The following is a 21,853-nucleotide window of genomic DNA, read 5'->3' as shown; positions in this document are numbered from 1 at the left end:
GCCGCTGTGCTGCGCGCCTCGGCCGGGTCAGTGCAGCGGCCGCCGGAGCCCGCGGGTCACTGTGGGGCTGCTCCGCCTGCTCTGGTTAGAGCATGTGGCGGCCCGCCAGAAGTGCTCGGGGGCCGCAGGGCGTTCTCCCTGCTCCTTGCCGCGGGCCGGCCGGCCGGCCAAGCGGTGTTTCACGGGGAGCGGCCGCGAAGCCCCCCGTTGAGGGGAGACCGCCGCCGCCTCCCTTCCCGCTCCCTGTCGCCGGCTAAAGCCGCGCCACTGTGGCCCCGGCCCCGCTCCGGCCCGGGGAGGAGGCGGGTGGGTGGCGGCTGCGGGATAGAAGGGCCGCGTCGGGCCGCCCTCCGGAGCGGCAGGGGGCGCTGCTCGGCGCCGCCCGCCGGTTTCCGGGGAGGCGGTAGTGCGCGCGGGACGCGGGGAGAGCTGCGGCCGCCGGCGCCGGTGAGCGGTGCGGTCGGGACGGCGCCCGGCGACCCTGCCCCGCGGCCCCGCCTGCCGGCCCCGCCGCGCGGAGGCCGAGCGGCCGTCCTGTTCACAGCCCGGGGCGGGCTCTCCCGTTCTCCTCTGCGGGGGGCGGGGGGCGGTTCGCGGGCGAGCGGGCCGGGGGCGGCAGGCGGCGCGGGGAGCGGGCCGGGGGGGGTCGGGGGGCGCCGGTGCCGGGCCCGGGCGTCCCCGCGGGGGGCAGCGGGGCTCCGCGAGGCCTTCCGGCGGGAGCCGTTTGTTGTGCGGCCGTTGCCTAACAACGGCGCCGCGCTCCTTAAAGGGGCCGAGCCCGGCGTGCCGCCTGCCCCCCCCCCCCCCCCGGCCCACAGCCGGCCGCGGTCTCGGGCGGGGGGCAGCGCCTCACACCTGGCCCGAGGGGAGTGGGGGGTGTCGGTGCTTCTGGGGCTGCCTGAGAAATGCTGCCGAGGAGGGAAGGAGGGAGGTGGGGGCGGCCCGTGGGGCGGACGCTGGAGGCCGCGGCCTGGGGAGAGGCGCTTCCCCGAGCCGTCCCGCCGGGAGAAATAAGTCTGGTCTCCTGGCTCTGAAGGTTTTCCGAAATTCCTGTCTTTTTCGATCAGAGTACGCGTTCTGGAAAAGTAGATAAGCGCTTATGGTGAGGGGAAGTAACCCGCAAAACTTGTTGGTTGGTTGGTTGGTTTGAGGGTTATTTGCCTTCCCAGTTATGAAAAAGCCGTGTTGTTTTAGTCAGAGTTTAATTGTGAGCGTCCAGACCCTGGAACTTATTGTGCTTTTTCAAGTGAGAATTTGGAAGAAACAGAAGATGGCAGGTACAGGAAGCATGTTTGTGACGGCAAGAGTTTGTTCTAAAAGCTATGCGCAGGGGTAAAGAGGCAGTCAGTACCGGCTGTTACGAGACCTTAGGAAGTTTGGGTGAGGCTTTGAAAAATATTTTTTAATGACACAATTAATGTGACCATATAATCTTTAAGTACAATCACTAAACGTGGCGTATAGTTGCCTTTTTAAAGAACTTCACTCCTTGCCACCCTTGCTGCAGTTCCCGTGGATGAGAATTGACATTTTGCCAGCTTTCCTGATGTTACGTTAATATGGTGGCACAGAAGAGATGAAATTGGTCCACTTTCACATGCTGATTTTAGACTTTGTGGCCCATTTTCCTGAACAAATAGGAGGGAAAGGGAAAGAATAAAAAGGAACGCAGTAAACTTTGCTTTAGGTGATAAAGTAGATACACAACACACAGCTAGATATAGTACATATGATACAATATGTATACACATAGACGTTTTGCATATCTTGAATACAGAGACATGCATTATTAACTCTGGGCATAGATCCAATAAAAATCTCATGTTCAAACTTGACTTATTTTCTTGAATATCTGTATGCTTTCTATTGCCTGGTATATTTGCATAAGTTGAAGTCTACCTAGCTGACTCTGTTATTATTCAGAGTTGCTTTTGTGAAAACTTCTGGTTTAAAAGGAAAACAAGGTTATGAAAAACTAAAATCTTCTTGAAAGTAAGAATATAGAAAATAAATTTTTTATGGGACATTTTCAGACAGTAGTTGAGTATATAGCAGCAGTAAGTTTAATGGAATTTCACTTTGAATAATACAATGTTTCAGAAATGCAAGTACATCAAGATGTAAAGATGTAAGAGCTAAAGGAAGAGCTGATATATCTATGCTGTCAAACATTTTTTTTTAAATAGTATTTACCAAATACTCTGTTTTCCAAAAAACATGAAACATATGCTGTTTGCACCTCGTAATTTTGGGGGCATATGCTTTATCCTTGGGTTTTCAGATGTTTACAGCATGTTCTGACTTTCTCTTTTGCCCTATGCACATGCCCATGGAGCAATGTCTCCAAGCTGAGTTTTGAATCTGCTACTTTTACTAGTAATTGCAAGGATCTAGAAATGCACAAAATGCATTTGGACACATGGCTAAACTGAAAATAGATTATTTAGTTTTGAATTGAAGTGGTTTTATAGTGGCAGGCTTTACCTCAGTACGTTTGTGTAGTCATATGAAGCCAGTCGGTTCACTGTGACTTTAGTGCTGTCACCTCTGAGATAGATTACTCTGTAAAGGGCGACTGTGGTAACACTCTTTTCAGATAGAAATGTATTGTTTCTTCATTATTGTCGTTATTAGTCATGGTGTCTTCACTTGATACAGTAGATGATAAAATTGATTAATATTCAGTAAGATATTTCCTTACATACTGGTATATTTTCTGAACTTAGCAGTGTATGCATCATTCAAATTGTCAGTCTTTTGCTTAGACTATGTAAGAATTTTTTATTTCTTTTTTTCTTTTTCAGTATACTACACTCTTTTTTGCTTATCTCATAAAGTTTGCGCTCATGCATATTTTAAGAAGATCAACTCAAGCAGAAGGATGTAAGACGTAAAATGTCTAGCTATTTTCTAGGAGGCATTTGGCCACTTTTCCTGGCTATTTAGCTGTATTAAAGGTATGCTGGATCAACAGTGCTGTAGCATTAGTCATCTTAGTGTTCTCCAAGGCCTGGAGTTGCGAGCTTTCTTGACACCAATTGAATTGCCTGTGTAGTTCAACTGTAACTGTTTTGTCTTTGGTTTTTGATTTATTATATTGCTCTTAATAGGAAGGAGTGCAAAATGCTAGAATATTCATTGTGGTCCTCGTGCAAGATAGAAAATATACTGCAAATATTCCTTTCCTTATACCATCTCTCAGAATAGGTTTGGTATCATTCCAATGCAGTGATTTGGAAACAGTTCTAGAGTTTATAAATGTTATTGTAAATAGAGGTAAGAAATACAGATGTTACAGTCAATGAGCTTTTGGAAAGGCTTCTCATAGTGCCACCTCCTACGTGCAGTAATTTTCCTCTTGGTGGCTATGCAGCACTGGGTAGGTGATGAGACCAACTTTTAAGTTCTTCACTATGACAAGTTGTTTCACCTGTTCAGAACAGTTTTTTTCATTAATCTTATATAACCTAATAGGCTAAATAAAATTTATCAGTGCCTGGAAACTTACCCTGTTTTAGATTTCTTTTATCCTTTATCAGGGTGCAAAACTAATGAGATTAAAGATTTAGGTCAAATCAGATGGGGAAATTTATTTTTGGAATTGATTGTCCTGTATTACTAGTAGGAGTTGTAAATAGGTTGTCCTAGTTCTGCCTCCTGTGTTACAATATTATAATTTTATATTATGAATCAAAAAATGGCATTAATGTAAGAGGAGAAGTTTAAAGGAATATATTTTAAGGAATACATCAAGCAGATGTATTCCTTAAGTTAGCATGCAATTATTTGAATTTATCTGATGGAATTTTGACATATTTTTTCTCTTTGTCTTGCTTCTAGTAAGCATTTATCTCGGTCTCTCTGGACACATTATTTTATGTTTACCTACATAGTATCTTATTTTGCTGGTCTTTGAGGGTTTTTGTTGTTTGTTTGGTTTTTGGGTTTTTTTTTATTTTTTTTTTTTAATTCTTTGATCCTCTTCCTGAATGTGTTTTCTAATATACTTTTATCATTAGCCTATTGTTTACTTCATACAACCTGTAGGCTTTAGAAAGATACTGAATTAGCCTCCATAAAACTGCTGTACAATCTGAGTTTAGATACTGGATGTGATGGGATTGCTTAGGAACCTGCATAAGCAATCCTGTTGCTTAAGTTGTGTGGGTAATATTAGAGGGATTTGAGGGTCATAATTTTCTTCTCGGTTTCATGCTTCCTTTAAGCGTGGAATATAACTTATGGATTTTTTCATCTGGAGGCTTGGTTTTGCAAAACTTCTCCTCCAGTGGAGGTGATGAAAAAGCTGGAGATTAGGATGAGTAGGCTTGTATGCAGTCATTCTTTTTGGTTTTGTCTGTCTTCTTTCCATGGTTACTTAGTATGCAGCTTTGCAGTAATTTTAGTTCTGGTAAGACTATCCTAACAAAGAATATTCAAAGTCTGAGTGTGTGTCTTAACTTATGTACAGTTCCTTTGTCATGAATTTGATTCACTTTAACTTTTATTATGAGGTTATCTAGGAGCAGCAATATACAATAAGATGATAAATACGCAATATACAATAAGATGCACAAATAAGATGCTAAAATTTCTGCTCTGAAGGGCTTTCAGTTGAATAGGCAAGATGCACAACTAATGGAAGAGGTAATGAGCTATTCCTCAGTACGTGTTTTCTTACAGATGAGTGGCTTGTCTGATTGCAAGTCAATGCTGCCTGATATCCACGATCTTACAGTTATTGCAGAATTGTGGCTGTTCTTATTGCCTCTGCTATTTTATTGGTACAGGAGGTGATGATACATTGTTGGCTCCAACTCCAGAAACACTATGCATGTATTTTGTGTTTTGTGGGTTGTGGGTTTTTTGTTTGGTTTTGGTTTTTTTCTTTGTTATTTTTTGTGATTTTTTTTTTTTTTTGGTTTTGAATGAGCTTGATGATTTTTAAGACTTCTCATGACAGTAAGTTAAGCACAGAATTGATTGTATGATTTGGTCCTTATTTTAAAGTACCCATGTGTTTTGCACTTTTTGTACTTTTTTGTCTAATGATTCTTTTATCATGTTTATTTTTGTATGTTGTATAATTTTGATTTTATAATTCACTAACAATAAGCTTGTGCTAGTGTGTAGTGAAGGGCCATTGGTAGACTTGCAGGCAAAAAAACCAACCCCAAAACACTTCAACCAAGTTAGAAAAAGAGATTAGAGAAATATCTTCAGTTTTATAATCTGGAATCTTTGAATTTTCTCTCTGGTGACACACCAAGTAATCTCATCCATGGATGGGTTTCCTGAGTCAGGTGTTTTGTTGACCCAGCAAACATCTTAAGGCTTGTAGTTTTGAGGGAGAAACTTGAATATTGCTTAACGATTGTCTTAAGCAACTGTAATTGAGCTTTAAAAGTTTTTGAGGCTCTGATGTAGAGGCAGTGTTCTATGTCTTTTCTATAACCTTAGAAATGATGGCGGATGATTTAGACAAATTTATTGAAGATCAGAAGGCCAAGTTGGCACAAGATAAAGCAGAACTTGAAAATGATCCACCTTGCATGGAAATGAGGGTAAGAGTATTAAACAGTTTTCCTGAATTTAAACACTTCTATTGCTAGGGTCTTGATTTAAGCTTGCTTTTACTGTGCTCTTAAACCTGTTTGTTGTTAAAGTATATATTAAAATTTTATCTATTCAAAGTAATTTCTGACTTAAATACTTCGTATCTGTATTTATGTAGATTTTTGAAAACCTGTTTGCCACCAGGCATACACAGTAACATTTGTATTTTACAAGTGGGAAAACTCTTGTAAATGGTTATCATTGTTCCTTCCCCACTCCCTAGGTAAGGTAGACTGGCAGGGATCTGCTCTCTGCCCACTCCAGAGCATGGGTGTTGGTATAGGGATGGAAGGTATAAATATCCTCAAAATTTCTGTTCTGGAAACTAGGAAATATAAAAGGCAAATTACTTAATCCAGTCAATTAAACAAAAATCTGTTCTTATCACAATTTTCCTATTAGAAATTTTAGTACATAATTCTGAAGCTATAAAGATTTTATAATTTGTAGATCACCGTTACATTGTTTAATAGTGCCAGTACCTGGCAAAAAGCTATATCTAAATAATTGAAGCCAGCTAAGTGTTAATGGTAACTAAATAAAGTCCTCAGTAAAAAAAGGAGTTTTGATTTGTCTGTTGTTTGACTTACAAAGCCCCAAACAGCTTGAGCTTTTAACAGCAATTATAATACTGAGTTTTCACTCCCTTTTTTGTTTCATCAGAAGGTTATGAGCATTCATGTTTCCCCTTCTGTGGGTTACATAAGCATTTTTACCTCGTTACAATAATTCTCTCCAGAAAGTTTTATTAATTCACTCCAGAAAGTTCATTTGTAGGGAGCTGTGAGGAGTTGGGCTTCCTTTATTTTGGCCTCTGCTCAGAGCAAATTTAAAGAGAAGGAGAATGTTTCCAGCCTGTAGTTAGATAAAGTCCTAAGCTGTATGGTGAAAGTGTAGTTAAAAGGAACAGGTGTGTTAAACTTGCCCTCTACTACCCTGTAATTCTTTCATAGTTTCAAGCAGGGTGCAGTACGTCAAATCAGCCCCCATAAAAAACCAGAGAGGATATGTGTAAATTATGAAACAATTGTGGATTGTGATGTGGTTTATGATTTAAATCACAATATATATTGTCAACATATTTCATGACATGAAATATATTGAAATACATTGAACTAATAATTTCTGGGCTGTAGAGGAGAACTACTTTTTTGGTAGTATTAGTGAAATGTGTAACTTGCTTAATATGTTAATCCAGCATCACTTTCAATCTCTCTCTTCTCCAGTGCTAATAATTATGTTGATGATGTTGTTCTTATATGTGATATTTCTTTTACATTGTGAAACAGCCATGCGTTTTGTTTTGTTTACAGAATAAGGAATCAGAGAAGCTTTCTGAGACTAGCAAAATGTTAATCTCCATGGCTAAAGAAAATATACCTCCAAATAATCAACAGAACTATCCTTTAGGTAGAGTGTATTTTCTTTATATGTCTTCTAGATTTAAGTAGCATTTAATTACCTTTGAGAATTTTTGGAAGGGAATTACTGCTTCAGATTTTTAATTATAAGGTGATCATTATAATTCAAGTGCATACCTATTCTTCAGTCTTCCAAACATCTTGGGATTGTGTGGAATTTTCTTTTGTAGTTATGCTTATTTTTGAATAAGGAAAATATGCTAAGCACTTTCTTTTTCTTCTTGTAAAGGTAGCTCCATTAAAAAACAAAACAAAAAAACCCTAAAAGCTGCTTGCCAGTCTTTGGCAGATGATCTGCCCTTTCCTGTTGTATTTGGGTGGAGCAAAAGCTTTGGAAGTCCATCCTTCATCTGGACTTTACTGCAAAAGGGTACGTTCCCTGTGCTTTGGGCCAGGGAAGTAAGGATGCCTTTTCTTTCAGCCTCTAAGCTTAAGAGTCCTAGTCAAACTTGGCTAAAATGCAGACAGTTAAACTAATTTTTCTTTTAAATGCTAAGTGTCTTTTAAACCTTTGGGCATAGACTACTAAACTGATTGTATCGCTTTTGTAATTTTGTTATAATGTGGTCTTGTGGTTTAACCCTAGCCAGTAACTAAGCACCACGCAGCCGCTTACTCACTCCCCCCCACCCAGTGGGATGGGGAGAGAATCAGAAAAAAAAAGTAAAACTCGTGGGTTGAGATAAGAACAGTTTAATAGAACAGAAAGGAAGAAACTAATAATGATAATAATTCTAATACTAAAATGACAATAATAATAATAAAAGGATTGGAATATACAAAACAAGTGATGCACAATGCAATTGCTCACCACCCGCTGACCGACGCCCAGTTAGTTCCCGAGCAGCGATCCCCACCCCATCCCCACTCCCCCCCAGTTTATGTACTGGACATGACGTCACATGGTATAGAATAGCCCTTTGGCCAGTTTGGGCCAGCTGTCCTGGCTGTGTCCCCTCCCAACTTCTTGTGCCCCTCCAGCCTTCTTGCCAGCTGGCCATGAGAAGCTGAAAAATCCTTGACTCAGTCTAAACGCTACTTAGCAACAACTGAAAATGTCAGTGTGTTATCAACATTCTTCTCATACTGAGCCCAAAACATAGCACTATACCAGCTACTAGGAAGAAAATTAACTCTATCCCAGCTGAAACCAGGACATGTAGTCATTTACAAGCACTTAGTTTTGGTTGAAATCGTAACCAAATGAAATGGTGAGATTTGTTTTGCTGTGACTAACGGTTTAATCACCATTTTCTTTAAACATACATATTGTCCTATTTTCTTCTTTTCTCTGTGTTCTTTGTGATTTCTGTTTGAAAATGTGTGATAGTGTTCCTTTCTCCATTTTACTGTTTCTGTAATGTGCCACTTTACTTGTCCTACCATCTCCTTTCTGTAGGCACTACTGTTTTTCCTTAGTTACACTTGTGTAGCTCAGGTTTGTCTTGACAGCTTTAGAGCTTTTCTGTGTCCTACTTCTTGTCGATAGGTAACTCTTTCCTTTCATGTGCAGACACTTTGGTTTTGTACCTCATTAATTTTCATACTATGCTTACTGTAATTCTGGTGTAATTCTGCAGCTTCCAGTGGGAGCAAAAGCTGTACTTTTATTTTAAAGAAGATACATTGATGGATATTTGATGTTGTTTATATAATACCAATCTAATGTATCTTTTAAATAAGTACTCCTGCTACGCTTAATGTTATGTCCCCTCTATAATTGTAACAGAATTTGTGACCAGAAAAGTGCATGTCTTAAATTAAAAAATAGAGCCTGAGCTTGTGAATCTGGGGGCCTGAACTGATCTTAGCTGCATAAATAAAAACGTGGTTTTTGTAAGGATGTTGTAAAAGTAGAACTTCCAGCCATCAGCAAGGCGAGCTCCTGTAAAACCTTTACGGGAAAACTTCACTAAAAATTAACTGAAATGATAACTCAATGTTTCTTGCTGCCAGAAGTCATAATGGATAAACTTGGTTAGAGGACAGCACTTGAATAAGTATCTAGCTTACATTTTTGGCAGTTCTATTATGATCAGCAGGCTAGTGCTGGTGTTGATAATTCTTTGCTTAACTGTGGAAACATAAGATGCACAAAATAGAACACAATAGGTAGTATCTCAATGGCTGTGACAGACCACTATGTAACAGTTAAGCTATTTTAATATTAAAATAATTTTATCTCTTGTTGGAGAGCTATAATAGCACGTTGTGTTGTGCTTATTATTATAAATTGGACTTAACTGTTGACACCTAAATATAGTAACACACATAATGAAGTATTACAGATGAGGGGTATTCAGGTATTGCTATGTCGTGGTTTAACCTCAGCCAGCAACTATGCACCACACAGCGTCTCGCTCACTCACTCCCCCCAGTGGGATGGACAGAGAGAATCGGAAGGGTAAAAGTGAGAAAACTCGTGGGTTCAGATAAAAACAGGTTAATAATTGAAATAAAATAATAATAATAAATACATTGTAATAAAAAGGAAAATAACAAAGAGAGAGAAATAAAACCCAAGAAAGACAACTGATGCAAATGAAAACAATTGCTTACCACCAACTGACTGATGCCCAGCCAGTCCCTGGGCAGTGACCCCCCCGCCAACCTTCCTTCTAGTTTTATTGCTAAGCATGATGCCATATGATGTGGAATATCTCTTTGGTTAGCTGGGGTCAGCTGTCCCAGCTGTGTCCCCTCCCAAATTTTTGTGCACCCCCAGCCTATTCGCTGGTGGGCAGTGTGAGGAGCAGGAAAGGCCTTGATGGTGTAAGCACTGCTCAGCAATAACAAAAACATCCCTGTAGTATCAACACTGTTTTAAGCATAAATCCTAAGCATAACCCCATACTAGCTACTATGAAGAAAATTAACTCTACCCCAGCCAAAACCAGCACATTCTATAATAACAATTTGGGCGCTGAACACATTTGGCTATCAGTGAATGGTTGTTGATATTGGCTGGTTCTGCTTTCAAGTAATGTAATTTCCTTTGGATTAAATTAGACAGGAACTTGTTCCTTGGTAGCTGCTAAATATGTTCTATAGTTCTAGCAGTAGTGTTGAGAATCAGGCTGAAAGAAGTTATAGTTATTTCTCAACATATTAAATGCATGCAAACGTATGTAAAAATGCATTTAAAATCTTAACTTTTTTCTAAAAAAAAAAAGTTGTCACTGTGATTGTGTGTGATTAACAGAATCTGAAATGGCAAATAAATACAGCAAATATAGAATAATCAAAAGCAGAAAACCAATGAAAATGAAAGCATATCTCTTTTTCTGACTGAAGAATTCAGACAAATTGAGCACAAAATTAGGATGAATGTATGTTAACTGGAGTATTTTTGCCCTGCTAGGCTCTCCTAAAGTAAGTTTTTGAAGTAGGTAGTTTCCAAATATCTCCTAAGTGGCTAGCTATAATTGTTATCTCAGTGCTTTTCTGGTGGCCAAAAAAAGGTCTTCTGTAATAAAATCAAATTTAAATCCTCTTTTGTTTGAATACTTCATATGTTTGAATCAAAGCACTTGATTCTCACTGTTTTTTTTTTTTCTGTTCTGAATTTTGTTGGCTTCTGTGAAGTTACTGAATGCGTCTTCACTCTGATATGTTAGTTGCTTTTGATCTTTTTTTTGGTTTCCTATAGTTAATCCAACAATAATTTCATGTGAAAATAAAAGGCAAGAGCAAGTAGCTGAAACAAACCCCATCCTCTTCTGTATTCTGTTCTTCTTTACACTTACCCCTTTTTTAAGAATTGAAATGGTCCATTATTTTTTAGCAGAACTCACACTTGCCTTATGTGCAAAATTAGTCGAAAAGTAACTTGCAGGTTGGAGAAGCAGCTCACATGCAGATTTTCGTTAGCAGTTCAACTCTGTAAGCTGTTTCAAAATAGTGTATGACATACTTAATCAGGTATTAGGTCCTTTGGTTCTACAGAACAGCAGGCTGACTCCTGTTCTGGTTCTCTCTCTCAAGCCAAGCCAGCCGAGTTCATTTTTATTAAGTGTATTTCAACCTTTTATCTGTTTCAGTAGCAGAGTGATTCCCAAGTTAGCAATTTTCAGCATTTATATAATGTCATTTTTACTGTACAGACACTCATTAACGCCCTAAACATTTAAAATACCAGAGTCAAACAACCATGCAATAAATTGGGACTGATGTAGGAGTAAATCTAGAATATCCCTCTCTTCCTTCTTGTTCCTTGCTACTCATTTTACGTAGACTGTAAGATGTAGAAATGCTTTCGGAGAAACAACAGGAAACAAAAACCCCAAACAGTTGCAATCTTTGTCTCTTGGTGTGTGGTTTTGTGGAATTCACTAGCTCCCTGTGGAGAGTGGTGAAAGTGGCTGTAGAGGTGGGCTTCTGGGGCAGAGGATATTTCTTATAAAGCACTTTAAAATGTGTTTTAGGAATGACAAACAACTTGCATAGCATTATATTTTAAGAGTGCAGCTGTTACGAGACCTGACAGTAATCTTGGAAAAGTACTAAATGTGTGTTTGGGGTCTACTACAATTAAAAACACTGAGGTGGAAAGAAAAAATTATTATTATTGCCATATGGTCGGATTCCTTCTAGTTGTGTGGAAGCCAATATATTTTTCACATGCTTTGTGCTAAACAAATAGCTTGTTGCTTTCTAGGTGGAAAGTATGGTTTTTATTGTGTGATAAGCACAGCTTAAAATGTCAAGAGTAATTTAGAAACTAACACGTCAAAGGAGATTTCCTTTGAAACATACATTTACAAAAGAAATAGGTACAATATTTATGTTATTTTATACTATTTGTCAAACTATCCAAATAAGTTCAGTTTATGTTGCTTTTTTTTTTTTAGTGGGGAGAAAAAGTGAAACAACTAGAGAAAAACTAACATCCAAAACCTAATCCATTTTTCCGTGCTTTCTACCCAACTACTCTTACAGAGAAGGTGTTTTTATTTCAGCTGTGTTGTAATTACTGGTTGCATAGTTAATTTTTTTTATTGCTGATGTCTAATAAAAATCCAGATGTAGCTTTTGCAGGGTGTGCTTTGTATTGATACAAAATAGTAAAAAAATAATATTTAATGGTGTTAAACTTTCAGGTGACTATGGCTTGAGTTTACCACTTGGAGAAGAATATGAACGAAAAAAACATAAACTCAAAGAGGAACTTCGACAAGATTATAGGCGATATCTTTCTCAGGTAAAGCATCTTGTCTGGTTGCCTAAGTTTAGTGAATCTTTTAAAATTACTCTCTCATTTTAATTGAATGAAAATTAATAAAATCTGTGGAAAAATCTTTGTAAGAAGGCATTCCTTATAAGCGATGACTAATCTCGAAGACTCGAGTAAAAGTAATTTCAGAATGTCACTGCTAGGAAGGGCTATGTATTTCAGGCTTCTACAGATCTCATTGCTGTGAGACTACATATTACTTAGTACCATTTATTATGAATATTCTTGTTTATTTGTCTCTACTTCTTTCTTAGTTTCTTCTTAAGAATTTAAAATATCATCTGTTACTTCCTTAAGTACTTATGTATTCTATGGTCTGTAATTCAGGTAAGAATATTCCTATAATTAGAGTGACTCCATTTGACAGCTTCTTTTCAATTTTAGAAATAAAAAAACTTTGATGTTCTGCTTAGTATGATTTATTAAATATCACAGTAAATTTAAAATTGAAATGATATGTATGAAATGCCATAATCTTGGAAATATTCTGTATCCCTTCTTAGGCAAACAAAAAAAAAATCAGGAACCAAATAATTTCTGTTGTCTGAAAATGTTAATTATCAGTGTCTTTAGTTCTTAAAATGAAAGAATGGATTGGCTTTAAGAAAAGAAGTCTTTTTTGTTAAGTCAAATATTTTTGAATTAAAGACTCTTTTTCAATAGTATTTTTTCCCTGACTTTTAGGGTATTTCACAGGCAAAAAGAAAGGTAGGGTGCCTGCAATATCAATTTTTTTTCTCTTCAAATTAGTAGCTTTTTGCTTTGTTTGAAAGCTTTGTGCTTTTTGAATTGGAAAAAAAAAATCATTACTTTTTTGTGCTTTGTGTGTTTGTGCATGCTGTAGTGATTAGTTGTGATTAACAGCATTGTTTGCTTTGTGCAGAATGATTGCTTATATTTATTATTTTCCATTAATAAGATTTTAAAACACTTGTTGATTTCATTTTCCCTTTGCAATTGCTGTTTTTGCTGTCTAATGCTGACTCTGCAAAAGTTTTTCTTTTAATAGACATTTGCTTCAAGGCTTGTCAGTTACATAGATGTTATGAGTTCAGATTTTTTCTTTTTTCTTGATGGACATACTTTATAAAGCTGGAATAAAACTGTAAACTCTAAAATAATATAATACGTCATCAGAACCATAGTCAGGACTTCCCTCCCCCCTGCCCCCATCACTGTGAAATCTCATCGGTGGTGCTTAGGAAAGTAGTAGAGCCAGTTATTCAGCACCTAGTGGCCAGAATGCAAGAATACAAGTATTGTGAGGAAAAAATAATACCAGAGGCACATTTTTGCAAGCTTTGTTCAATTACAGTAATTTTTAATTATTTATATCATTATACTGTCATGTTTGTATGATTTTCAAATTTAACGCTGTTCATCCAGGTTGTTCAAATTAAGCAGCTTCAGTAAAGGACTGGGAGGCAACGTGGTAGAAATACAACCTTCTGGTTTTTCTGGGGCTTTGAATAATGTGTATGATACAAATTAACTATATTAACATGCACTAGAATTTCTGATAAGAATAGCAACAGCAGAATTAACTGGCTTCTTAACCTCTAACCAAAATGATGCCTATGTAATTGTTGCTTCTTGTTTAATCTTAAACTTCAGATTATTTTCAAAGTTAGAATATTGTGTTAAAACTTAATGTTTCATAATTCTCACCAAAGTACCCAAATAATACAATTTTTATATTAACTTCAAGTGTTTTATTCTCAGTTGAACTTCAGTTTTACAAATTTAGGTTTACAAGTTTTTTGTTTGTTTTTTAATGTAGTACACATTAGCTTTATTAAGCTTCTAAGGCCTGAGGAAGAGATAGGATAACAATCTCTAATTTCTTTTCCCCACTTAAAGAGGTAGTGCAACTTTTAGCAGCTCTCATAGTGATAATATTTTGGTTAATAACTTGTTTAGTCTCGCTTATGTAGCAAATGCAGTTTCCGTATCAGCTTCTGATTTTTGGCAAATACTTTTTTAAGATCAGAGATAATCTCTACAGATGTGTTCAAAGTGTGAAAAGAATTACTTAAAAATGAGGATTACAATTTATTTACTTCTTCTAGTAAAAATAACTTAGTTCTTTATATTAATCCAGTTGTCTCAGTGCTTGAATATTTGCGTGGTTATTAAATCCCTTAAATCTTTTAATGTGTAGTTGTGAAATATAATTCATAATGATGTGGGTTTGTACTGGAACAGGTAGAGCTCTTACCTGTTGATGTGCCTCTAAGCTTTTAAGCTATGTTATGACATAATGATGGAAGGAAACAATGCTAGTGAAATACTGTATCTAACCCATTCCCCTCATCAGCCCATGCCACACAGACAGATGATCTTTTTATTAAAGACAATCAGACTTATATAACATAGGTGATTGACTGAGAATAGCCTGGGGATGCTTTTAGTAAATGAGGGATGTATGAAAAAGCCACTAGACCTGGAAGCTAAGGACCTGTTCCAGCATTGGTGTTTGATTTGAAAGGCTGATACTTTGACATGCTGTGCAGCCCAGTTCCCCAGCTACAGCCCAGGCAGCTATATGGAGCAACAATATAGTGTTTTCAATGGAACGGTCTGTTCTGAAAGTGACTGATGGTCCATAAGTAATGATAAGATTTGTTGATGGGTCATTATCCTGAAAAGTTTGGGGACTGCTGTTGTAGAAAACAGATAGTGTTGAGATGCAGAGTGGTAACTGTGCTCGTGTTAGCATGGATTCCATCTATTAAAATAAGAGGTACACATATGTTTTCTGCAGTTAGAAAAAGTAATTTTTCATCTTAAGTAAGGTAGTGTCTTGGAAAATTCCTGTTATGCTTGTACAGATGCTTGTGCTTATGCTACTTGCTTACAGGAGAATGGAGTAATGGTGGGGTTTTTTTTAACAAAAATACATTTTTTTAATATACAGAGACTAACTTATATAATCCTTGAAATAGTGCAACAGGGAAGAAGTGACACGCACTTTCAAACTCAGCCTTAAAGCTTGACAAAGCCCTTTTCTTTCTGCATTCCTTGACTGCACTTCATTCGTGTGTTCCAAAAACATCCTGCATTTTCAAAATGTGAAGGTTGTCTTCGGTCTTTATTTCATTAAATTGATCAGGTTTATTTCAGAAAATATAATTCTGAGCAACTATTTAGCAAGTAAGATTTGGTATTTTAAAATATATTGAATGATTTTTATTTTTTTAATATAGAAAAATTATCTGACTACTGGTGAAGTAGATCCATATACTCAGGGATTATCTCTTCCTATTGATGAGCGAAGATCTGCGAAGGTAAATATGTGGAGGAAATTAAGTGGTGTATAACTTGAAAATGAACCCGGATGTTTAAACTGTTGTGGAAAAATTACTTCCACTTAAATTTTTTTGTTTGTTTGGGTTTTTTTACACTGTTTACAAATGAACATATTTGGAGGTGGTCATTAGAATAATTTTCAGAAAAGTCAAGTCTTTAAATTTTGTTGTTGTTTTTAAGTTTTTAATCCTAGGTTACCTTTACTCTTAATTTTTAGATAATTAGATGTGTAATTCTATACTGATACTAGTTTGAGGTTTGCTACTTCTAATTCATACCTGCAGGGCACTTAGTGTGTTCAAAAGCTCTAGTGGTTGTGCTTTGGTTTTGTTCAGCAATAAATATTGATCTAATAAAGAACATTGTTTTTCTTATATATACTTTTCTGATTTATTACTCTTCTTACTGCAGCTTGGGGCTAATTTTAAAAATATTTGCTTGTAGTTGTTTCTACAGTGATACTCTTATCAGTTCCTATCAGAACTAAAGGAAATGTACTTTCTGCTCTACAGTTTATTTTGATGTCTTTGTGTACACTTAACCTACCTGCTTATGGTAGTGTGAGATTTTTTTTTTTTTTTTTTTTTTTTTTTTAACAGATCCAGGAATCTAAATAAAAGCTGGTCTGGTATTTCACATATTGCCTGTTGTTAATATAGGCATCTTCCCAATTTCAAATCTTTTTTGAGAATACAGATACTAATGTGTTTTGTGAAAGGAGTACACATTCTCTCTCTGCGTTTAGCCCCTTTGATCTCCCTGAGGTTTCTTACCAGTTCATGGTCTTGCTTTCATATGTTGGAGAAAGATACCAGCCATAACAGTCTCTCTGCTATTGGAGGTTCATGGAGGTTAGAATATGAAGATGCAACATGCATACATGGATTTTTTTAACCTCTGATCTATTCCTCTGATGCATAGTATGATTCTGTGAAAGCCTAAATCAGCTTTACAGGGGTCACCTCTCCTCTTCCCCTCATGCTGTTGGCCTTATATTCCCAGTTCCTTTCTTGTGTTTGCTTGTAAATTGATCCAGGAAGTTGAATCAGCAGAAACATTGTAATTTAGCAAATATTTTTGCTGACTCAGTGAATACAGCTGGTTGGTTCTTAGGCTAGGTTAAACCCCAGTGGAGATGCAAGGCAGAAAGAGAAACTATGTTGCTGGTGGAGGACTGGCCTGTTGCATCCTGGGGGGGGTTATTTGTTTTTGTTTTTTTAACCTATGTTGCCTTGGAGTTGCATTGCTGCTCTGCGTTTGGGGCTATGCTGTCACTGTAATCTGGCACAAGACTTCTGCTATGGAATGTGTTGGTCTTGCCCTTGCTGTGCTTACTTATGCTTTCTGCCTCTCTTGTGCTGGCAATAATGTTTGGCCATATGAGGAGCCAGGTGAGAACTCAAATAAGTGAAAATTGCTGTTATGAAAAAGCCCCAAACTCCAAATTATGCTAGTGTTAAAAAGAAGGGAGGCAGCAAGAATGAGATATCCAGGAAGGGGAAAGGACTCCTCAGTGGCAGCATGCACTTGTGCTGAGTTTGTTAGCTTCAAGTTCTCGTGAACTTTGTGTTAACCCTTGCGAGTATGTGTGCTGAAACAGTGAAAGATAAAGTATCTTTGATTCATTCTGTGGAATTAAAGACGTATCTGAACTGGGAACTTTTCTGATCATTGATGGTTTTATATCATAGCAGCTCAACATTCATTGAGATTTTCTGTACAAGTGCGTTGTATCCTTTTTACCGACTTGTTTATCGCTATTGCAGAACCTAAAAACTACCAGAAGATGTCACACTGTGCCCTGCTAAACGGTTAGCCTCGGGGCAGATAATGATTAGAGGTTAACATTTGCATTTTGGTTTCTTCTATTAGGTAAAATGTGCAGTCACACAGCATATTGAATTTTCTGCTGAGTGCTTTGCCACCTGTTAAAGACAATGCTAGTTTCTCAGCTTTGGAAAATAACCCTCAGGCAGCTTTCATAGCTGTTTACAGGTTTTATATTGTCATGTCAGAAAACCTATAGACACAAATTTTGGGAGAAAAACAGTTTTGGGGAGCATTGGTTTCATTTGCAAAACTATTATTAAGCTAGTATTTCCATGATGATTGAGGTATAAATTATTTTTGTTTGAAATTTGTTCATGTGAGAGTAAATATATATATATATATATAATGTTCAGATTTTTTTAATACCTTTTGCTTTTTTATTGGAAAATACTGCAGTGGAGAAGAGCATGATTTGTAATACTGTGATATAATTCTCTTTTTTTCATTTATATGATGGTTGAAATGAGGTAGTATAAGAGATGCCCCATGCTCTAAACATAAGTTACTAATATTAGGAAATAATGCAAATTAGAGTTTGCTTTACCCGAAGACTTTGGTATTTCATTTTATATTCTTAGGCTATTGATGTACAATTCCTGCATGTTTTTAGACCTGAGCAAGCTGGTTATAAACATCACCTTGCAAAAGCAGCTAGGACAAGGTGGATAGATCATGTTTTTCTTAGTTTTCCTTGCATTCTGTGCACTTTTGACTCTTTTTGCAGTCAGCTTAACTGCTTGTTTGAATTTGACAGTTCAAGTTATATCCTAAGCTATAACTGACACATCTTGTCTACATGTGTATTTGTTGTCCTGTTTTAATTATGAGTGGGGCAAGTCACAACTAACCTTAACACAAAAAAATTTCATATGTTTAAGTCATCTGTAAATACATTCAGATTGGAAGTTAAAAGGTGATTTCTAGTTGTCAAAGGAGTGAGGCTTTGGAACAATTTTGGAATAGATTTAGCAGGGGGAAACCTAACTGGTTTTAAGATGGAACTTGATATACAGTAGTGTTACTGGGGACTAGACTTCATGCCCAAGAAGCTAAATTCTACTTACAGATTTCCGATTAAGAGAAAGTACTATGTTCCAGAATGAAAAAAAAAAAACAACAAAAAAAACAACCCAAAAAAACAAAAACCAAAAAAACCCCCACAAAACCTCAAAGCAATTCAAGCTCTATTTGTACATCACAATGAAGGGGGAGGGCAAACACACAGCTCGCATGTATTCATTTAATACTGCAGTTCTATGAAGTTAAAAGCTACTCAAAAATGCAAAATTATGATGCCCTTTTCAATGCCTGTTTCAGGAGAAACTACGGCTTGAAAGAAACAAGGAGTACAATCAGTATCTCAGGGATAAAGAAGAATGGAATGAAAGGCTAAGGAAATTAGGGAAGAAAAACACAGAGGTAAATACAGTTTTACTGAAGCTGATACAAAGAAGAACATAAATGATCTTGTCAATTGTTTTATCAGTGACTAAGGTATACAAAGTAAGACAAAATAAGAAAAGAATGTTGTTCAATTGGCCACAGTTTTATGAATATATCTAGCAAGTCCTGGTTACGAGTGATACAGTACAGTTCTTGATTCCTACTTCAGTCATGTCTGTCTGATACAAGGATGCTTTCATTCTTCTTTGTTTCTGAAGCAAGTCGCTGGATTGTTCTTGGTGATAAAAGTGGTGGCCAAAAAAGCCGTCTCTTTGGACAAAATGTTGAACTCCACACAGTGTTCCTTAGCTTTTATTTGTAGCTGCTTTTTCCTCAGTCTGTGTCCAGTTCATGAGAAAGCAAGGCAAGTGCAGGCAACTGTCTAGTATATGGTGCTGTGCATTTATGAATCAAAAAAAAAAGTCTTTACTACTGAAAGTGAGCTAGACACATGCATAATTGAACTCGGACTCTGAGCTGAGGCCTTTGATTTGTATGGCAGTAGGCAGCTAAGCACCATGCAGCTGCTTGCTCGCTCCCTGCCCCTGCTGGTGGGATGGGGGACAGAATCAGAAGGGTAAAAGTGAGAAAACTCATAGGTTGAGTTAAAGACAGTTTAATAGGCAGAGCAAAAGCCCTGCACACAAGCAAACCAAAACAGGGAATTAATTCACCACTTCCCATCGGCAGGCAGGTGTTCAGCCATCTCCAGGAAAGCAGGGCTCCATCATGTATAACAGTTACTTGGGAAGACAAACACCATCACTCTGAATGTCCCCCTGCTTCCTCCTTCTTCCCCCAGCTTTTATTGCTGAGCACGATGCCATATGGTATGGGATATGCCTTTGGTCAGCTGGGATCAGCTGTCCCAGCTGTGTCTCCTCCCAGCTTCTTGTGCACCCCCAGCCTCCTTGCTGGTGGGGCAGTGTGAGAAGTAGAAAAGCCCTTGAAGCTGTGTTAGCACTGTTTCAGCAGTAACTAAAATATTGCTGTGTTACCAACACTGTTTTCATCACAAATCTAAAATATAGCCCCACATGAGCTACTTGTGAAGAACTTTAACTCTATCCCAGCCAAAACCAGTACAACAGTCAAGAGGGGATTTTTAGGTCTAATTAGCATTGTTGTGAGACCCTTTGTTTTAGTAATCTGGAAGCAATATATTAATATGAGAAGGCCTCTCTACTGCTTGTTTGTTGTAAAATCTTGTGTAGACTGGATAAATTTTGTTTTTTAAATATTGTTGCCTTAGTTTAGTGATGGACTGCAATAATTTGCAACTCTAATCTGATGCAGGTTTGATTTAAGAAGGCCTTCCACTTTTTTTTAATATGGAAATTCTTAAGTGTACAGTAGTGTGAGAGCTAGGTAGTTCTATGAAGGGACTTGTATTTGTACTTGGAACAGCTGAAAGTTTGTTGTCTTTCTTACAGCAGTTGGCAAGTGCAAATACCCATGTATTTATAAGTTCTATCTAGAAGAATATTTCTTGTCTGTCTCCAGAAAGATTGTTTTCTTATGAGAAAGATCTTTTCCTCCAAGTGTGTTGGCGTGTCATATAGTTGAAAACCATTTTAATCTGTGAAGACAGCTATAAGGCAGTATTCAGGCATCATTTAGATGTTGAAATTCAATATCTGATTCTTCTTGGCTTCTTCAAGGGTTGGAGTGCTACCCACCAGTGATCCCTAGGGAATATGTGGCAAAAATGCAGCTTGTGTTTGTGTAACTGAGTCTATAAATCTCTAAAGACCTTTCTACATGTTTGGGCATTTGTTTCCTCAGCTGACTTACCTAATCAAATCTATTTAGGGAGTGAAGGTTTTTTCTTTCTGCTTTGTTTGTCATCCCATTCGACCTGTATGTTATATTTTTATTATTCTTGTGTAGAAACAATTTTGCTGTCATAAAAGAACAAACAGGAAAAACACCTGGTGAGGATTTGTTGAGGTTCTTCCATCTCTGAGGGATATTTGACTTGGAGTAGGAGTCAAAAATGGGTCTTATGATTAACATATGCGACCTCAAAAGTTTGATACAACAGTTTAGATAATCACAGGATAAACTTAAGTTGTAAAGAACTTCTGGAAGTCCTGTAGTACAATCCCCTGCTCAGACCGGGGTTAACTTCACAGTTAGATCGGGTTGGTCAGGCCTTATCTGGTTGAGTTTTGAAAGGATGAAGAATCCACGGTTCCTCTGGGCAACCTGTTCCACTGCCTTTAACTGCTTGATCTGAACTTCTTTCCCTCCGTATCCCATTGAAATTTCCTTTGCTGCAACTTGTGACCATTGGTTCTTTGAGGACCATGATTCTGGCATCGCTGTAACCATGTGTTAGGTAGAGACTGCAATTACTAGTTCCTCCTGCCCACATACATACGCTCCTTAACCTTCTTTTTCCAGGCTGAACAAACCCAGCTCTGTCAGCTTCTCCTTTATGAGCTCAAGTGCCTTAACCATCTCAGTAGCCATCCTCTGCACTTTCTCCAGTTCATCAGTATCCATGGGGAAGGGGGGAAACTGGGTACACTACACCAGAACCTGAATACTGAATAAATACTGAGCAGAGGAGGAGGATTACTTCCCTTGACCTGCTGACGACACACTTGCTAATGCAGCCCAGCAAGGGTGCTCTGCTGACTCATGTTCAGCTAGTTGCCCACCACTAACCCAGGCCTTTTTCTGCAAAACTGCTTTCTAGACAGTCAGTGCCCAGCCTGTATTGGTGCATGGCATTATTCTGTCTCAGATGCAGAATTTTGCATTTGCTTTTGTTGATCTTCATGAGCTTTTTGTCATCATATTTTTCCAGTTTGTCAGACCCTTCTGAGTGGCAGTCATACCCTCTAGTATATTGATTCCTCTTCCCAGTTTGGTGTCATTTACATCTTTAATTTATTTCTCATTGCATTTTGTAAAGTATGAGTTACTGTTACCTTTGTTCCACAGATGAAAGATTAGTGCACAGAAATACTACAGGATTTATCCAAAACCATGT

General features: G+C 37.9%; 1 protein-coding gene across 15 annotated transcripts in view; it reads left to right on the top strand.

Annotated features, from left to right (window-relative positions):
- Positions 1–6: 6 nt before the first annotated feature.
- The window catches only part of CSPP1 (centrosome and spindle pole associated protein 1), a 67,709-nt gene continuing 45,862 nt past the window's right edge, over positions 7–21,853 (top strand). For 5 of the 15 annotated variants that reach the window (XM_030011852.2, XM_030011851.1, XM_030011860.1 and 2 more), the window contains exons 1-7: positions 1,075–1,277; positions 5,461–5,564; positions 6,930–7,026; positions 12,137–12,237; positions 12,955–12,978; positions 15,477–15,557; positions 18,727–18,828. In XM_030011852.2, coding sequence (XP_029867712.1) covers positions 1,172–1,277; positions 5,461–5,564; positions 6,930–7,026; positions 12,137–12,237; positions 12,955–12,978; positions 15,477–15,557; positions 18,727–18,828 — 615 coding nt within the window. In that variant the 5' untranslated portion in view covers positions 1,075–1,171. The other 10 variants (XM_030011861.1, XM_030011848.1, XM_030011853.2 and 7 more) reach the window with 9 other exon arrangements.

The sequence above is a fragment of the Aquila chrysaetos genome, chromosome 4 (genome assembly GCF_900496995.4).
Source record: "Aquila chrysaetos chrysaetos chromosome 4, bAquChr1.4, whole genome shotgun sequence".
Classification (NCBI taxonomy): Eukaryota; Metazoa; Chordata; class Aves; order Accipitriformes; family Accipitridae; genus Aquila; species Aquila chrysaetos.
This window is presented reverse-complemented; position numbering and strand designations above follow the sequence as displayed.